This window comes from Phragmites australis, chromosome 4 (assembly GCF_958298935.1).
Source record: "Phragmites australis chromosome 4, lpPhrAust1.1, whole genome shotgun sequence".
Lineage (NCBI taxonomy): Eukaryota > Viridiplantae > Streptophyta > Magnoliopsida > Poales > Poaceae > Phragmites > Phragmites australis.
Window position 1 is genome coordinate 16,537,480 of NC_084924.1, and position 18,873 is coordinate 16,556,352.

General features: G+C 43.3%; 2 protein-coding genes across 2 annotated transcripts; both read left to right on the forward strand.

Moving 5' to 3' along the window:
* The first annotated feature begins 315 nt into the window (after positions 1-315).
* LOC133915828 (CBL-interacting protein kinase 7-like) lies at positions 316-2,001 on the forward strand. The gene has a single exon (XM_062359166.1). It carries the CDS (start codon positions 472-474, stop codon positions 1,765-1,767), a length of 1,296 nt encoding a protein of 431 aa, XP_062215150.1. The 5' UTR covers positions 316-471; the 3' UTR covers positions 1,768-2,001.
* Positions 2,002-15,284: 13,283 nt separating this feature from the next.
* Positions 15,285-18,666, forward strand: LOC133915831 (sec-independent protein translocase protein TATA, chloroplastic-like). The gene is made up of 2 exons (XM_062359169.1): positions 15,285-15,725; positions 18,291-18,666. The coding sequence occupies exons 1-2, from the start codon at positions 15,357-15,359 to the stop codon at positions 18,429-18,431; spliced, it is 510 nt and encodes a 169-aa protein (XP_062215153.1). The 5' UTR covers positions 15,285-15,356; the 3' UTR covers positions 18,432-18,666.
* Positions 18,667-18,873: the final 207 nt, after the last annotated feature.

Consider the following 18,873-nt stretch of genomic DNA (forward strand, 5'->3'; position numbering starts at 1 on the left):
ACTAGTGTATTATTTTATAAAGAATCAGGGATCAACCTTGGAGAAGATATCCTTTTCTTGGACTCTTAGATTTTTCATGAAGAAAAATATAAATATCTAAATTCGAGTAAAAAAGATTCATATTAACGTTTAGACCATGGCGTCAAATGAGATTAAGAAGAATATTCTGCCGCCAGTGTTTCGAACAACTTCATTTCTTGAAAGTCTATAAAATTTCTGCCGTCCAAATAGGTCTTAAAATTTTGTCACGGACCCAAATATGCAATCTACGGTAACCGTAATTTGACACTATAAATACAAAAGGTAGGGACAAAAGTAACAAAGCCACTATAAACACAAACAACGTACCAACTCAACCACTGGTTGCCTTATAATACCAACCAAACCCCCTCCCCTGTAAACCACACCGCCATCCCGCAAGTCATCAAAGCCGACAGGTGCGCCTGCCTTGGTGACGCGCGCGGCTACGCCATGTCCGGCGGCGCCAAGAGCAAGGCGCCCAAGACCGCCGCGCCACTCCTCGGCAAGTACGAGCTCGGCCGCCTCCTCGGCCGCGGCAGCTTCGCCAAGGTCTACCACGCGCGCTCCCTCGCCAGCGGCGACCCCGTCGCCGTCAAGGTGCTCGACAAGCCCGAGCTCGCTGCCACCGGCATGGCCGCGCGCTTGCTCCGCGAGGTCTCCGCCATGCGCCGCCTCCGCCATCCCAACGTCCTCCGCCTCCACGAGGTGCTCGCCACGCGCTCCAAGGTCTACCTCGTCATGGAGCTCGCCCCGGGGGGCGACCTCCTCTCCAGGCTCGCCTCCCTGGGCGCGCGCAGGCTCCCCGAGCACGCCGCGCGCCGCGTCTTCCTCCAGCTCGTGTCCGCGCTCATCTACTGCCACGCGCGCGGCGTCTCCCACCGCGACGTCAAGCCGCAGAACGTGCTCCTCGACGCCGACGGCAACCTCAAGGTCTCCGACTTCGGCCTCGCCGCGCTCCCGGACTCGCTCCGCGACGACGGGCGCCTGCACACCGCCTGCGGGACGCCCGCCTTCGCCGCGCCCGAGGTCCTCCGCCGCAAGGCCTACGACGGCGCCAAGGCCGACGCCTGGTCCTGCGGCGTCATCCTCTTCGTCCTCCTCGCGGGCCACCTCCCCTTCGACGACTCCAACATCGCCGACATGTGCCGTAAGGCGCAGCGCCGCGAGTACGCGATCCCGCGGTGGGTGTCGCAGCCAGCGCGCCGCCTCGTGTCCCGCCTGCTCGACCCCAACCCAGCCACCCGCCTCGCCGTCGCGGACCTCGGGAGCCACCCGTGGTTCAAGCGCTCGAGAAGCGTCGACTCCCAGCTCGGAGGCCTCCTCGGCGGCCAGCAGGAGCGCGAGCTGGCGTTCCAGGCCCTGCCTGCGCTGAACGCGTTCGACATCATCTCCATGTCCCCGGGGCTCGACCTATCCGGGCTGTTCGGCGAGAGCAGGCGGATCCGTGAGAAACGGTTCATGACGACGGCGTCGCCGGAGCAGACGGTGGAGCGACTCGGGCAGTCGGGCGCGAAGCTCGGCTACTTCATGGTGGGCAAGAAGGGAGTCGAGCGCCTACCTCTGGGCGGCCTGTCAGGACTGGTGGCGATGTCGATGGAGATGTCGGAGGTGTCCCCGGCGCTGATGCTCGTGGAGCTGAGGCTGGAGGGCGGCGACGGCGACGAGGCCGAGGCCTTCGGCTGGGAGGAGCTCAGGGTGGAGCTAGGGGACGTGGTCACGGCATGGCATGTGTGCGAAGAAGGTTAAAAATTTGTGAGAAGCTGCCATGGTCTTTGCAAAAGAATATGGAAGGATTAAAGCTGAAATTCTTTTGTAGGATGGAGGTGTAAGTATAGTATCATGTCAAAGTTGGTAAATTAGGGCGCATTGTATGGTTTCAAGGATTAGATTGTTGGTTCAATCAAATTGTGATGTTTGTGATTAGGTTGTCTCATAGTTGAATCTAGATCTTTTTTAATTGATGCTTCAAGTGTTGAAAAAGTGTTGAAAAACTAGTGACAGTACCATAGTCTCAAACGACACGACTTGAATCTTTACACAGTTTTCTAAGAGGATGTTTGCAGTGCAGTAGTTCCACAAGAATTCTGCTAGAGTTTCACAGGAAACAGCTGGGTTCCAGAACTATGTTGCCTACGGATTGTAAAGCCAGTATACACGGTGTCTCCTGCAAGCACCAAAATGAACTTATCTTCAATCGGTTGCAAAATATACGATGCAGTTTCCAAGAGTACTCCTAGTCCAACCAATCTCTTCATACTTACCGCACATTCCCCTTGTTATATGACTCATTGTCTTCACTGACAGCGGCTGCCAAACTGCAGGAAAACCTGTTGGGACAAGGGTTGTTTAAGCAACATACAGATTAAATTAATCCCTAATTTAAATATATAACTAAAGGCATGAAATCCATATACGAAAATCGCACACATGAACATGAGCATTTCAAATACATGTAAAGCAAAGATTATCCTACTCATATTCAACATGATATTAAATATGGCAATTGACAAAATAAGATAGGAAAACACTGGATACATATTAACAAGTATTTATGCTAATTTTTATTTTCTTCTCAACATAGGTTGATTACCAAATTAATGGCCTTCCAACCACAAATGGCTATTCTTTAGCAAGTGGAATGATCTACACTCCAAATCACCTAACGAATTAAAGAAGAGGCATGCCTCTAGGGCTCTGCAGGGGTGTGGCGCCTAGAGTACCTTTTTATGAGAGAATAGGCCCTTGTTACCGTCTGACCGCTCTCTCAGTCAGACTTTTTTTACCATGTCTTTTTTTTATGAAAATCTTGTATATAACCTCCCATTATTAGTATAACAGGTAGTTCTCATGCGGGTTCTCGTTTCGAAAAAAAATGGCTATTCTAAGTCCTTGGCTAAAGTGTGTCAGTCACATTATCAAGTTTTAGAATTAAATCAGCTCTAAACAGGATAAACAGGATAGAATGCTAGTCACAAGTAGAGACCAATAATCAAGGCAATTAACTGAACAGTAGTAATGAGAACAAGGCTACTGTAGAGATCAGTGATGTTGTAAGAGGTGGTGAATTAAGACACTTAGAAACTAATGGTTTCAAAACTTCATAAGATAAATTTATCTTAATTTTTATTTAAATGTGTTTTAGATTTATCTAGTGTGTCTACTCTACCGTTCAGGAGGATTGTAATCTACTTTAGTATGATAAATTGTAAATTGTAAATGCGTAAACGTAAATAAAGTAGAGAGATAAACTCGGCACAAGATATTTTTATCCCGTGGTACCGGTGGTACACAAGCCACCCCTAATCCACGTTGGAGCTCCACAAAGGATATGCTCCCGGTCGCCAAGTCTCTTCCGGCCATGACTCTTGAGCTACCATGTCACCAAGACAGGATATCAAGCACGATAAGCCACCAAACCACCAAGATAAGATCTCACCACTAATCTCTCTTCCGATCACTTGTACATCGTTTTCACTTTGGAGCTTTAGTCACAAAGACAAGGGCCTCTATATCCTTGCACAATCTTCTTGTCACCGCTCCACACTAAGTCAGAGGGTTAACAAGTTACCGGCAAATGACTCGGCAAATGTCCACACCAAGTCCAATTCAACCAAACTTTATCCCGGCTGCGATGGCTTCTTTATGCATTGCATCCATGAGATCTACTAAAGCATCTACTTAGCAAACATGTTAGTCTCATTTACTATATTGTCATTAATCACCAAAATCATAATTATGGTCTAATAGGACTATTTTCACTACAATATTCCCCTTTTGGTGATTGGTGACAACACAACCAAAGCAAGTGGCAAATAATAAATGATACCAATTGTAAAGAGAAAAAACCTTACCACATTGCTTGGATGCATGTTTTTACCACTTAGTCGCACTTTTATTGTGGTTCTCCTTTCCTCCATTGTCACTATCTCCCTTGATCGATCCATGCTAGAGCTTCTCCATTGCATGCTCTTGATACCAAATGTAGATGAGTTTCCCTTTGTCAACATTGGCATCTTACTTCATTGCTTGTTCTCCAGTAGGCATACCTCTTGTTTTGATCGTCAAACTTCTCCCCATTTGTCAATAATTTTAAAAAGGGCTACAAACACATGTTGAACTCGAGGAAAAGCGTCAGAGCATGAGAGAGAGTTTCATAAATCATGATCTAATGAAATGATACCAATTAAAGGGATACAATTTGTGAGGACACAATTTCAAGAATATGGTACCAATTAAAATAAAAGCACACGGATCAAAATTTATGAAACTCACATAATTTGATTTAAACTTTCCCGATATGTGTGCATACATATGATAAGAGAGAGACATATACATAACTAGACAATATTTCAATGTAGGAAGTTTAAGCTATATTATGCATGGAGGTAGCTTAAATAAACAAGAGTTTGAAAAATAATACCAATTGAAGCTTTTAAGTATTGCATACCTCCGGGGGCTTGTAGATTGCTCCATGAGACTACAAAAGATATCATTTGAAGCACATATTAGTCTCAAAATCACAACCCAAAGGATATACCCCCGTTAATGTATGCATACAAGTATTGAATACTTATAAGAGATATGTACTTGTAATTGATAACAAAGGGGAATTTATCCTATAGATTTATTTATGACACATAAAGGATATCAATTGAAAAACTAGTGCCATATAAAGAATCTACAACTAATAAACCATGTAGATTTCTCAAAAGAAAGAGAGAAACATAAATAACCTAACATATGAAAAACCTACACTAGGCATTGCAATAAATTGAATTGAGAGCATGCAATTCTAGACAAGGCAAATGAATTCATCAATTTAGAGGATTTAGCATCTAGTACCTTTGTTTTATTTACCTTTGGATAGAAATTTAGGTATATGATGATCATGATCTTTATCAATACGTCCAATCATATACACTTGGCTTCTTTACTTGAACATTCACTTCATTTTGTGAGCCAAGACTCCAAATACCTAAGTCAACTTGTGAACTTCAAGTCTTCTGTGGAATCCAAACCGTTTGGGACCCCTTCATGTTGGTGATGACTTCCTTAGGCACCCAAATGGGTTGGTTCTATCCCCGGTCTTTTCTCCCAACCATGTGTACAACCACTTTGTTATTGTTCTTCTTCTTGAGCTTGTAGTGGTTGCTTTTGGTCTTGACCTTGTAGTTAGGCTTGGTGTAGAGCTTGGAGGTCTCGTTGGAGAGGTTCGTCATCTTCTTTTTCTCCTTGGTCTCATTCTTGACTTGCTTGTGTTGGAAGGACTTATGACCTTCTTGATGACACTTGAAGCATGTCACGGTGGACCCCTCCGTAAACTTCTTCACCATGATAGTATGGTTATCTTGAGGATATTGGACATGGTTCTTTCCCTTTAATCTTACCAAGTGCTTCTTGAGCTTCTCCACTTCTTGCTTGAGCTCATCATTCTCTTATGCAATGAGGTTGTTAGGTGATTCTACAATAACATTCTCAACACAAATCTCATTGCAAAGGGGTGAGCTAGATAAATTAATTAAATCATCATAAGAAGTGAAAACATCTACCTTAGGTTTAAAATTAAAGAGTGAGGTAGATTGCTTCAAATGGGCCTTAGATTGAGATTCAATGCACTCAAATTTTGCCTTAAGTTCTTCATGCTCCTTGTTTAGAAATTCGAATTTGCTCAATAACTATTCATAATTAGACACAAATGTAGCATGAATATTATTAAGGGCATTGAATTTCTTTAGTTCTTTATATTGTTTCTTTAAGGCCTTTTGTTGCTTATTGATCAAATAAAAGAGTTCTTTTGAGAGGGGGAATCCTCATTGGATTCATCATCACTTATATCGCTATCCATACATTTGGTCATAAAACACTTGTGTGATGATGACTTGCGTGATGACGACCTTGAGAAAGAACTTCTCTTGAAGGAGTGAGTGGCGAAACTCTCATCATCTGAGCTTGAATCTTCATCTTCACTCACCCATCTTTTCATGCTTGCAAAAGCTTTGGCTCTTCCTCTTGTCTCCCTATTCCTCTTGGTCTTCTTATCCTTCTTGATGCGATCAATTGTTTTTACCAAGTCTTTTAAGGAGTTTCGGCGATCAATCTTAGCATTGATCTTGATGTTCTTCTCCACTTAAGAGATGAGCTTGGTAACTTTAGGATCCATCTCTTCATCGCTCGATGTGCTTTGCTTATCTTCATTGCTCTCTTCATCTTCATCATCTTTGCTTGAGCTTGACTCTTGCTCTTGCCTTCTCATCTTCGCCTTCATGTGTGGACATGATGCTTGCTTGTGAGATAAAGATTCTTAGCGTCGGATGAGGAAGAGGCTTCCACCCCCATGTTTATGGTCATCTCATGGGTGGTGATCTTGCCGAGTACTTAACTTGGAGTCATCCTCTTGATGTCGTTGTTGTCGTAGATGATAGAGACTATCAACTTGTACTTTGTAAGAAGAGCTTAAAGTATTCTTCTCACCACTTGGTCATCTTCAATTTACGTCAAACCTAACCCATTGATCTCATTAACAAGAATATTCAAACATGAGTACATGTCATTAGCATTTTTATAAGGTAGTTGTTTCATACAATTGAGCTTAGTAACTAGCACATGATATTTCTCATTGCGCACATCTTTTGTGCCTTCATAAATTTCAATGAGACTAGTCCAAATATCATATGCATTGGTGAGAGAATAAACATGATTAAATGCATCAACATTTAAAGATGGTAAAATAATACTTTTCGTCAATGCATCTAACTGCCTCTCCTTGTTGGTGATGTGTTGCATCATCCCTTCCTTGGTGACTCTCCAAACATCTAGACCATTGACTTGCAAATAACAAGATATTAGAATTTTCCAAAGAGGAAAATTTGTGCCATTGAAAAGTGAAGTACTATAGGTATCCATCCAACTTTGGATGTCACAACTCACTAGGCGGTGAAGCCTAACCGATCAAAATGAGATGGGGTCTCAAATGCTACTTGAATGGCGTGCCCTTGTGAAAGGAGTGAGCCCCAGCTTTGATACCAATTGTGAGGATCGGTGACGTCCTAAGAGAGGGGTGAATTAGGACACTTAGAAACTAATATCTCCAAAAACTTCACAAGATAAACCTATCTCAATTTCTATCTAAATATGCTCTAGATTTATCTAGTGTATCTATTCTACTGCTCAAAAAATTTGCAACCTATAGCCAATCCTAGCAAACTACTCTAGAAAAGTAAACACACAAAGGTAGATTGCAAGAATGTAAATGTGGAAGCGTAAAAACGGTAGAGAAAGTAAACTCGGTACAAGAGATTTTTATCTCATGGTACCAATGGCATGAATGCCACCCTTAGTCTATGTTAGAGCTCCACCGAGAATATACTTCCAGTCGGCACCCGATCACGGCTCTTGAGTCACCGAGCCACTCTCAAGTCAAATGAGCCACCAAGCTAGCAAGGCAAGGCCTCACCACTAGCCTCTTTCCCGATCGCTTGTCTCCGTGATCACTTCGGAGCTTGAGCCACCAAGGCAAGGGTCTCCGAGTCCCCGTACAAGTGTCTTGCCGCCGCTCCACACCAAGTCGGAGGGTCAACAAGCTTGAGCAACTCCGGCTCAAGTTGCCAGTGAGTCACCAAGACTCCAAGGCACCAGCGTACCACTTGGTACAAGTTAGGATCACTCTTTGATCCCTTCTTCAAGCTGCAGCACCTAGCTACAACTCACTCTTGGTCTATAAGCACTAAACACTCTATAATCTTGTGCTTAATCGCCTTGGATGATCACTTTAAGCACTTTGGTGGCTTGGATGTCTTCTCAAGTGTATACGGGTTTCTCTGGATAGCCACACCTTCAAATAACTGAGTGGATAGATATTTATAGCCGCAAACCCTCAAACTAGCCGTTAACCCAACGGCTCACAGAAACTGTTAACACTGGATAGTCCGGTGACAACAGTAATATAATCACCGGACAATCTGGTGTGTACACCATCAGAAACTAGCTATTGGATCCCACTCAAAATCATCCTGAACACCAGATACTCCAGTATAACTTGAATTCCATCACTGGACTATCTTGTGAGCTGTCTTGAGCCAGACCGCTCTGCTTCAACCCTCTATGTAAATAATGCTCCAGTGAGATGATCTTTAGAGCACCGAACCTTCTGGGTGGGTTGTTCTTCATTCTTCAACACTTGCAGTCGCCTCTGCAAGAAATACTCCGGTGCTACAATCCAATATGAACATTCCAATCACCGGAATATCCAGTCAGATCTTCATCTTCTCCTCTGCACTGGAAAATACTTCGGTGCACTTCCTCCAATGTGCACAAACCAAGCACCAAACTATCCGGTCAACTGTTCTCCATTCTTTAGTACATCACCCTTCTCTGGAAGAATTGCTCTGGTGAGCACACTTGCTAATCACCGGACCTTTCGGTGAGGTCTTCAACATTCTCTCCCCCTTTGTCAGAAATTCCAGTGAGTGTAACACCCTCTTCACCGGATCATCCGGTGAGACAAAACTTCCTGGGACCTCTCTAATTCAACTAAACTTTATTCCGGTTGAGATGACTTCTTCATATATTGCATCCATGAGACCTAATAAAGCATATAATTGGCAAACATATTAGTCTCATTTACTATATTGTTATTAATCACAAAAATCATAATCATGGCCTAATTGGAACATTTTTGCTACACCTATAGATTGGTTCATGTCACATAAAGGATATCAATTGTAGAACTAGTGCCATGTAAGGAACCTATAACTAATAAAACATGTAGGTTGATCATAAGAAAGAGAGAAACACAAGCAATCTACCATATAAAAAACCTACACTAGGCATTGCAATAAATTGAATTGAGAGTATATAATCCTAGACAAGGCAAATGTACAAATTGAAATGATTATGCAATTAGTACCTTTCACCTTTTGATGGGAATTTAGGTATATGATGATTATCTTCATCAATACGCTCAATCTTGTACACATGATTTTTTTGCTTGAATTTTCACTTCATCTTGTGAGCCAAGTATCCAAATCCCCTAGCTGACTTGTGGACTTCAAGTTTTCTTTGGAACCCAAAGCGATTGGGGTCCCTTCATGTTGGTGATGACTTCTTTAGACATCCAAATGGGTTGATTCCACCCCTGATTTTTTATGCCAACCATATGTGCAACCACTTTGCCATTGCTCTTAGTCTTGAGCTTGTAGTTATTGCTCTTGGTCTTGTAGTTGGGCTTGGAGTAGATGTTGGAGATCTTTTTAGAGAGGTTCATGATCTTCTTCTTCTCCTTTATCTTTTCTTGACTTGCTAGCATTGAAAGGACTTGGAACCTTCTTGATGGCACTTGAAGCATATCACGGTGGATCCCTCCACAAGCTTCTTCACTATGGTAGCATGGTTATTTTGAGGAGGTTGGACATGGTTATTACCCTTTAATCTTGTCAAGTCCTTCTTAAGTTTCCCCACTTCTTGCTTGAGCTCATCATTCTCTTGTGCAGTGAGTTCATTTGATGATTCTACAATAACATTCTCAATACATGTCTTATTGCAAATGGGTGAGTTAGACAAATCAATTAAGGCAAAATTAGGTGGATACCATCACAAAAGTGCCCATATTGGAAAATACCATCGCAGTGATGGCTCACATGTCATCCTCACAACGATGGTATTTTCCAACTTTTGCTATGTTTGCGATGGCACCTAGCAAATTGCCCGATCAATTAAATCCTCACAAGAAGTGGAAGCATTTATTTTAGGTTTGAAATTAAAGAGTGAGGTAGATTGCTTCAAAGGTACCATAGGTTGAGATTCAATGCCCTCAAATTCTGCATTAAGCTCTTCATGCTCCTTGTTTAGCAATTCGAATTTGCTCAATAATTCTTCATAATTAGATACAAAGATAGCATGAATATCATTAATGGCATTGAATTTGTTTAGTTCTTTAGATTGTTTCTTTAAGGCCCTTTGTTGCTCATTGATCAATTTAAGAAGTTCTTCTTGAGAGGGTGAATCCTCATTAGATTCATCATCACTTACATCTCTTTTCATATCTTTGGCCATAAAACACTTGTGTGATGACTTGCGTGATGACGATTTATGTGATGAGATGACCTTGAAGAAGAGCTTCTCTTGGAGGAGTGGATGGTGAGACTCTCATCTTTTAAGCTTGAATCTTCATCTTCACTCACCTATCTTTCCATACTTGCAAATGCTTTACTTCTTTCTCTTGTCTCCCTCTTGTTTTTGGTCTTTTTCTCTTTCTTGATATGATCAATTATTTTGATCAAGTCTTTTAATGAGATTGGATGATTAATCTTGACATTGATCCTCTTGATGTTCTTCTCCACTTGTGACATGAGCTTGACCATCTTAGGATCAATCTCTTTATCACTTGAGGTGTTTTGCTTAACTTCTTCATCGCTCTCTTTTTCTTCATCATCATCATCTTCACTTGAGTTTGACTATTCCTCTTGCCTCCTAATCTTCGCCTTCATGTGTGAACATAGTGTTTGTTTGCTTGTGAGGGCAAGGTTCTTGGCGTCGGATGAGGTAGAAGCTTCAACCCCCATGTTCATGGTCATCTCATGGGTGGCAATATTTCCTAGTACTTGGCTTGGAGCCATCTTGCTCCTATCGTGGTTGTTGTAGATGATAGAGACGATTAGCTTGTACTGGGAAGAAGAGCTTGGAGTATTCTTCTCACCACTTGAACGTTTTCAATTTGCGTCAAATCTAGCCCATTAATCTCATTGATAAGAATATTTAATCGAGAGTACATATCATTAGTACTTTCATGGGTAAATTGTTTGATGCTATTGAGTTTAGTAACAAGCACATGATATTTCTCATTGTGCACATCATTTCTGCCTTCATGTATTTCAATGAGATTAGTTCAAATATCATGTGCATTGGTGAAAGAATATACTCTATTGAATGCATTGATGCTAAGAGATGATAAAAGGATACTCTTCGCCATAGCATCGGATTGCTTCTCCTTGTTTGTGAGATGATGTCTCATCCCCTCCTCAGTGACTCTCCAAACATCTAGACCTTTGGCTTGCAAATAACGTCATTAGAATTTTTCAACAGAAAAAATTAGTACTGTCAAAGTATGGAGCACTACCAATATTCATCCCAATCCCGGATATCACAACTCTAGATAATTAAACCTATCAAGAGCACGAGACTCTGATACCAATTGTAGGGCTTGGTGACGTCCTAAGAGGGGGTGAGGGTGAATTAGGACACTTAGAAACTAATAGCTCCAGAAACTTCACAAGATAAATCTACCTTAATTTTTATATAAATGTGCTCTAGATTTATCTAGTATGTCTACTCTACCGCTCAAGAGGATTACAACCTACTCTAGCATGTTAAATTGCAAGTATGTAAATGTGAAAATATAAATAAAGTAGGGAGATAAACTCGGCATAAGAGTATTTTATCCCGTGATATCGGTGGCACATAAGCCACCCCTAGTTCATATTGGAGCTCCACAAAGGATATGCTCCTGGTCGCCAAGTCTCTTTCGGTCACGGCTCTTGAGTTACTAAGTCACCAAGACAAGATCTTAAGCACGATGAGCCACCAAGTCACCAAAGCGAGGTCTCATCACTAACCTTTCTTCCGGTCACTTGTACATCGTCTTCACTTCGGAGCTTTAGTCACAAAGACAAGGGCCTTCGCATCCCTGCACAATCTTCTTGCCGCTGCTCCACACCAAGTTGGAGGGTCAACAAGTTACTGTCGAGTCACCAAAACTCTAAGGTGTCGGTGTACCTCTCAGTACACAGTTGGATCACTCCTTGATCCACTCTCTAGGTTGCAGCACCTAGCAACACTTGTCTCTAGGCCTATAAACACTAATCACTCTCTAATCATGTGCTTAATCACCTTGGATGAATACTTTAAGCACTTGAATGGCTTAGATGTCTTCTCAAGTGCGTATGAGCTTCCTCTGGACTCCAGCAACTTCAAATGACTGAGTGGAGGGTATTTATAGCCTCAACACCGTGGACTAGCCGTTGGTCTAACGGCTCAACTTTACTATGAACACCGGATGATCTGGTGACAACAGTAGTACAAGCACCGGACCATGCGTTGAGTACAGCATCAACAACTAGCTGTTGGAACACAACACGAATACATTCTGAATACCGGATTGTCCGGTATATCCTTCACTTCCATCACCAGACTATCCGGTGTGTTGACTTGAGCCTAACCGCGCCACTTCTTCTCTGTACAAAAAGCTTCAGCGTTCACAATCTTCATCGTCAGACCTTCCAGTGTGTACAACACCATCTTTTCGAGATTTTTCACACATTCTGTTAAATGCTCCTGTGTGTTGAACTCCTCAACACCGGACCATCCAGTGTACTTAACTTCAGTTTCATTTGAAAATCAACCATTCTGTTAAATACTCCGGTGTGCTTTTACTCCCATCGTCGGACCATCTGATGAGGTCAATTTACTTCTGCACAGAATATTAAATTGCTCTGGTGAGTATAATTCTTTCTACACCGGACTTCCGGTGAGAACAATTTTTTTGAGACTTCTTCCAATTCAATCGAACTTTGTCCCGGTTATGGTGGCTTCTTCATGTATTGCATTCATGAGATCTACTAACAAATATTCTTGATAAACATGTTAGTCCCAATCACTATGTTATCATTAATCACCAAAATCACAATCATAATTTAATAGAGCCATTTTCGCTACAGCTACCATCCTAGAACTAATCTAGACTATCACATTGTTATCTTAGTTTGTTTCATCATCGAGCACTACAACCCACCATAGGCATACAATTCTCCCTAATAACAACACACAAGCATACACTGGCACTATTATAGGTAAATTGCACCCTATAGACTTAAAGGTAGCAGTAGACGATGAAGAAACCGAAGACAAAGGTGTTGTCCTAGAAAACAGAGACACTCCTATGCCGAGGTCGACGAGGGTGTTGTTTTTTAGGGATACAATGCCGCTATGCCAACTACAAGGCACACTGAAGAAACCATACCCGAGCCAAGGAGGATGTCGTCCAACACCAGAAAACGAGCAAAATGTGTGAGAGCACAATCACCGCTATAGCCCATTTTTTCTTTTCCTTTTTCTCTATTTTTCTGGAATTTCTTTTGATTCAAATTTGACTCCAATTCAAACTCGAATTTTAAGGGACAACCCTATAAATTCCGACAAAACCGTCCAATTGCAATTTGCAAGTGTACCCACCTAGCTAGGCAAAGAGGCAACAACAGTCTCCCTTGACAGTGCCTCCTCCCATGATGAGCTATCAGGTCATTTGAAGTCAATTCTTTCAGTTCAGCGGGTGGCAAATCATTTCAGTAGTCCATCCAATTAAGGTGCTGTTGCTGTTGAATCTTGCTTTACTGAAGAATATGCCATCCTAGTTATGGCTAATGAAGAACCTTAGCGCAAAACGGTTGGCAGATACGCCAACTAACATGTTGAGGAAGTAGTGGAAGTCGTAATCTCGGTTAGAGGCAATTGAATCTAACAAGGGCCAAGGGGTGAGCACTATCAAATGGAAAAGAAGCATGATAGTGCTCACGCATCATCCTCAGTGACTTTTAGCACCACCAGATACATGATGAAAGATAGCTCTCGGTAAGGAAACAAAGTCATCTTAATCAAACGCGAAATGCAGCTAGCTAGATGCTTCCCCTGAATTCAACTGCTTCAACTTTGCTACTGATTTAAATATCGGCAAATTGCAGCTAGATGCTTTCCATCTTGCTAGCTAGTAAAGTAGTAGATGTACGTGTGTGAGATGCGGACGAAAGCGAGAATGGGCAAGATCCAACGAGCTCGGGAAGAAGGAGTGGTCTTGACATGGACGTCGATCGATGACCAGGAAAAGGAGCAAACAAAACCAGCGGTGACAAAATGACAATGCAAGTAGCACGTATGGCTTTGTAAGCCAACCAGAAGCTACAAGATTCCCGAGTAGAGTACGTCCTCACCAACCAGTAAAGTGGTGAAAGTGAAGCATGCATGCATTTGAAAGTTTTGACTAGAAGGCTAACACGCCGGGTTATGCACGAGGAGAAAGAAGCTTCGATGGAACAAGAAAACCAAGGGAAATCAACATTTGTGTTTGGTCTCCTCATCTGTTCATCAATTGGCCAGTCATGAATCGACAGACATCAAGATATAGGCAAAAGCTAGCAAATCGGTTATTGTTCTTCTCTCACCGGCTCTTCCGCCATGGCCGCTAGTGGTTTTATATATCCATTGGACGGAGTACTAATTGGAGCTTAGAAATGATTAGTGCAGTAGAGCCCTTAAGCTGGATAAAGGATAATAAGAACAGTGATGATAAGTTTTGTAGCATAAACAAAGAATCGACGAAAATGCATGGAAAGTATGAAACACCAATGCAAAGACAAAAAGGCCTAATATCCGATTAGTCGAGAAACCTTATTTGAATTGGCCCATGATGGCCCAACTCAACGCAATTCATTGGGACCCTAAAAAAAGGTTTTTTTATATTTCGAAATAAAAATTGTAAAAATAAGCATTCATTTGAAAAAATAGCAGAACTAGATTATTGTCGCCCTTCCAACAGACGATAGTTTTACAAAAATAAATAGGTCACCCTTTCAATGGGTAACTGCTCAAAAATTCACAACACTATCAAAATAGTAATGAAAAATTCTAAAAAAAATTGGTAGTATAGAGGATACAATGATCTAGCTCTCCTAAAAGTTTCAAACAAAAACATGACACTGCATACAATAATATTTGTCTTTTTTGTTTCTTGTTGTATAGTAATTGTTTGAGTTAAATTTTTTAGAGAGATTGATTATAGTATCCTCTACACTATTAAATTTTATCAAAATTTTCCATGACTATTTCGATAGTATATTGAATTTTGAGAGCAATGGAACGCATCCGTTTTTATTTATAAACTTGTCGCTGTTGGAAGAGCAACATGTTTATTTCTTTAAATCTATTGTCTGTTGGAAGGGCGATAGGCATGGGTGACAGTAGCCTAACTCTTCAATTTTTTTCAAACAAATGCTTATTGTTGCAATTTTTATTTTCGAAATATAAAAATAAAAAAAGCTCCTACAAAAAGGCCCAATATCCAATTGAGACCCCTGTATGGGCCGGCCCATTGAGACCTTGCAAATAAGTATGGGCCACGGCGACCCACGGCCCATTGAGATCGTACAGGCTCCCGGATTAGTAGTGGGGGCCCACGGCGGCGAGAAATCGTGTTGCACGACAAAGAGGGGACCTTGTCCTAACTCCGTCGCCATAGAACGCTATCCCATCTGAGAGAAAGATCCGCCTGACTCCGAGCAGCAGCAGCAGCCATGGGGATAGCCGTGGTGGCTCCAGTCGCGGTCGCGGCGGCCTACTCCTCCTCCTCTCTCGCGGCGCCGCCGAGGGCCACCACCGCTGGGAGGGCGCCAAGCCGTGCCCACGTCGCGGCGGCCGCGATGTCCTCGGGGGCGTCCTCGTTCGTCGCCGGGGGCAGCGGGCTCGCAGTAACGGCCGTGGCGGTGGCCGCGCGGCCGAGGCGGGCGGGCGCTGGAGGCGGCGCCCTCGGGTGCAAGTGCCTGTTCGGGCTCGGGGTGCCGGAGCTCGTGGTCATCGCCGGCGTCGCCGCCCTAGTGTTCGGGCCCAAGCAGCTCCCCGAGATCGGCCGCAACATCGGCAAGACCGTCAGGAGCTTCCAGCAGGTAAGGGATGGAGTCGGAATTTCGCGGGCGTTGGGAAACTAAAGCTCCCAACTCGTAAGGATGACTGTGTGGTACTTGTAGAAATGGTTAGCAACTGCGGAAGTTTGCTTGAGGTGCTAAATCTAGTGCAACCTGCATCTTTACTAATTTACACGGCAGTTTTTTGCTAGCACTAACAGTTGTGCGTGCAATTTTTATTTTTGGGGATTTTGGGACGGCCCTTGCTGTTAGTGAATGTTTAATTTAGTACCTTGTGGGTTGTACACATAGTGATGTTTAGTGCATTCCTTAGCAGTTAGCTTAGTTTGTGCTGCCATGCACTTAGTGGAATTATACTAATAGAAATATGAAAAATTGCTAGATATCTGTCGACAGATACCTTAGGATCCGCTTGGAGATTCGTGCATCATTCTTCTCCAGCGAGCTCACCCATCTTCTCCGGCGAGGCCATTGTCTTCTCTAACGAGGGTTGGATTAGGGCTAGGGTTTCAGGATTTAGGGTCTCTGGCTGTAGAGGGAGCTTTGGGGGAGGCCACCGGCCCGACGGTGGTGGTGGATGGCGGGCGGGACGGTGAGGCGGTGGTAATGGACCACCGGTTGGGCCGGCGATGGTGGTGGAGGTGTCGAGGTTGGAGTGGTTAGTGGTGGCAGCGGTCGAGGGCGGCGGATTCGGTGGTGGTGGCGCCGCCGGAGCCGGTCGGGGAGGCAGTGGCGGCGGGGGAGCGTGGGGAGGAGGGGCGCTGGGAAGAGAGATTGGCGGAGGAGGGATTGGGGCGACGGAGGAGGGCGAGCCACGCTGACACCAAAGAAGGGAGCGGCGGGTGCAACGCGTGGGAGGTGCAATGTTCAGATCTGGCGGAGGAGCGGTGGAGGGAGGGGCGGCACATGTGAGTGGGTCGCGCCGGCGCTGGGGACGGCTTCAGCAAGGTGGCGGGGTGACGGCGTGCGCGGCGGGGGCGGAAGTGAGGGAGTATATATATATGAATCTGAGACTTATCTAGAGCGTCTAATTTAGATCGAAGGGTCTAAAATTCGACAGATTGTAGGTGTCTAAATCTGTCATTAGATAACTAAACGCTCCCTAGAAATATATATGGCTGCATTGTTTGCTCATGTTGACTTTTGTTTATGTGCCCTTTTCTCATTTTTGACTTTAAGAGTTATGTTGTTTGTTATAACGGTGTGAAGGGTGGCGTTGGGTTGAGGGGATGTAAGACTGAGGGATGGGAAAGTCTGCAGCTCTTGTTTTGTGAACGAACGATGGGAATTAGAGGATAACTTCGTCATGTTTAGTTTTTTTTTCTCCTGATTTAGTTGATTCGGGAATTACCTGTTCTTGTGCATTTGCAGTTGTTCATTCTCTCATAAATGCTACACGAAATTATGATGTGTGTGGTATTTTTGTTGCTGACGAAATTTGGTATATACAGTTGTAGCAAAGATAAGAGCTCTTGTCTGTATTATACGTTCTGCAATCTTAACTCAGATAGGCAAATCAATGAACATTTGAATGTTAGCAGTCATTACAACATGCTTTTTGCCTCTTGGCTAAAGTAGATGGTTTCCAGCAGGTAAAGGGTTTTGGACTATAAATTTCCGGCAGCGTTGTGAAAACGAAAAGCTCACAATTCGTAATGATGAGTGTGTGGTACTGCTAGTTGCAGACTGGTGGTTAGCAACTGCAAAAATTAGCGCCCCCTTTTGCTTGATGAGCTAAATTTTAGGCCTTTCTCTAGTGCAACTTGTGCCTTCACCAATTTTCAAGGCATTGTTATGCTAGCACTACAATCGTAAGTACAATTTTGAGGCGGCTCTTGTGGTTAGAGAATGTTGAATTTAGCCCTGTCGCCTGTAAACATAGATGATGTTTAGGGCATTCCTTACCAGTTAGCTCAGTTTGTGTTGTCATGCACTTATAAGAGTTCCATTTTTTTTTCTTACCAGTAAGCAGAATGATATATGGCTACACTGTTTTCGGATTTTGATGTTTGAGTCAAATCTTAAGAGTGTTAGGGTAGTTTTTGTGCCATCAGCTACTTAACTTTGTTGTGGCAGTGTGAGAGTGTCGTTGGGTTCAGGTGATGTAAGATTGAGGGATGTGAAATCCTGTACCTCTTGTTTTGTAAACAACGAACAGTGATAGCTTTAGAAGATTACTTTGTTATGTTTAGGCTTTTTCTTCTGACTTAGTTATTTGGGATGGAATCAAAAGGGTATTACCTGTTTTTGTGCATTTGCAGTTGTACAATCTCTCATAAATGTTACAGTTGTAGCAAAGATAACAGTCAAACAGAGGTGCAACAACCAATTCTTGATTCTAGCTTCCTAACTCCGATAGGTGAATCAATGAGCATTCGAGCCATAACAGTTAGAACATGCTTATTGCCTATTGGCAAGTAGATGATTTTTTTAAAAGAAATGCAAAAGTAGATGTTTTGACCTCGTCACTTGTTTATTCATTGTTATCGGATCAGCTATATCACTTTACCCAGTATTTATAAGCAGATCATTCATTATTTTACAGTTTTTTAACCTGTTTCCTGATCTGTGCAAATTCATTCTCAGGCAGCTAAGGAGTTTGAAACTGAACTGAAAAAAGAGCCTGGGGAGGGTGGCGACCAGCCTCCACCGGCTATGCCCACGGCAGTAAGCGACAGGGACGAGACAAAGGGGCTAGAGGCATCAAGTAGCAAGGAGAGCACATGAGGATCAGTTTAGAGCTGTGAATTAGGGCTGTGTATGTAAAACTGGTAGTCTGTGTTTTTTGGAGTTAGCACATTCCTCTCTCTCTCTCTCTCTCTCTCTCTCTCTCTGGGACCACCTTGCAGTTGCACGGCATGTAGCGATATTGTTTGTACCCGGGAAGAGCACCTACCTTGTCTGTGAAAAAAGTCATGTTCAAATTATGAGGCTAAATGCTGAGCATAATTCAGATTGGCAATTGGCACCTGTAGCATTTCTCTTGTTATTGTACACTTGAGTGGTTCCAATCAAGCAGCCACTGCTTGACTGAGCTGAAAGTCTGACACTAGCTTACTGTAGGCAACAAGAGTACGAGACCCCGGTGGGCATTGGGAGTGAGAAACTATTTAGGGCCCATATGGCAGCCACCACATCCAGGTGCGGGTCCCAGTGTCAGCCACCGCAG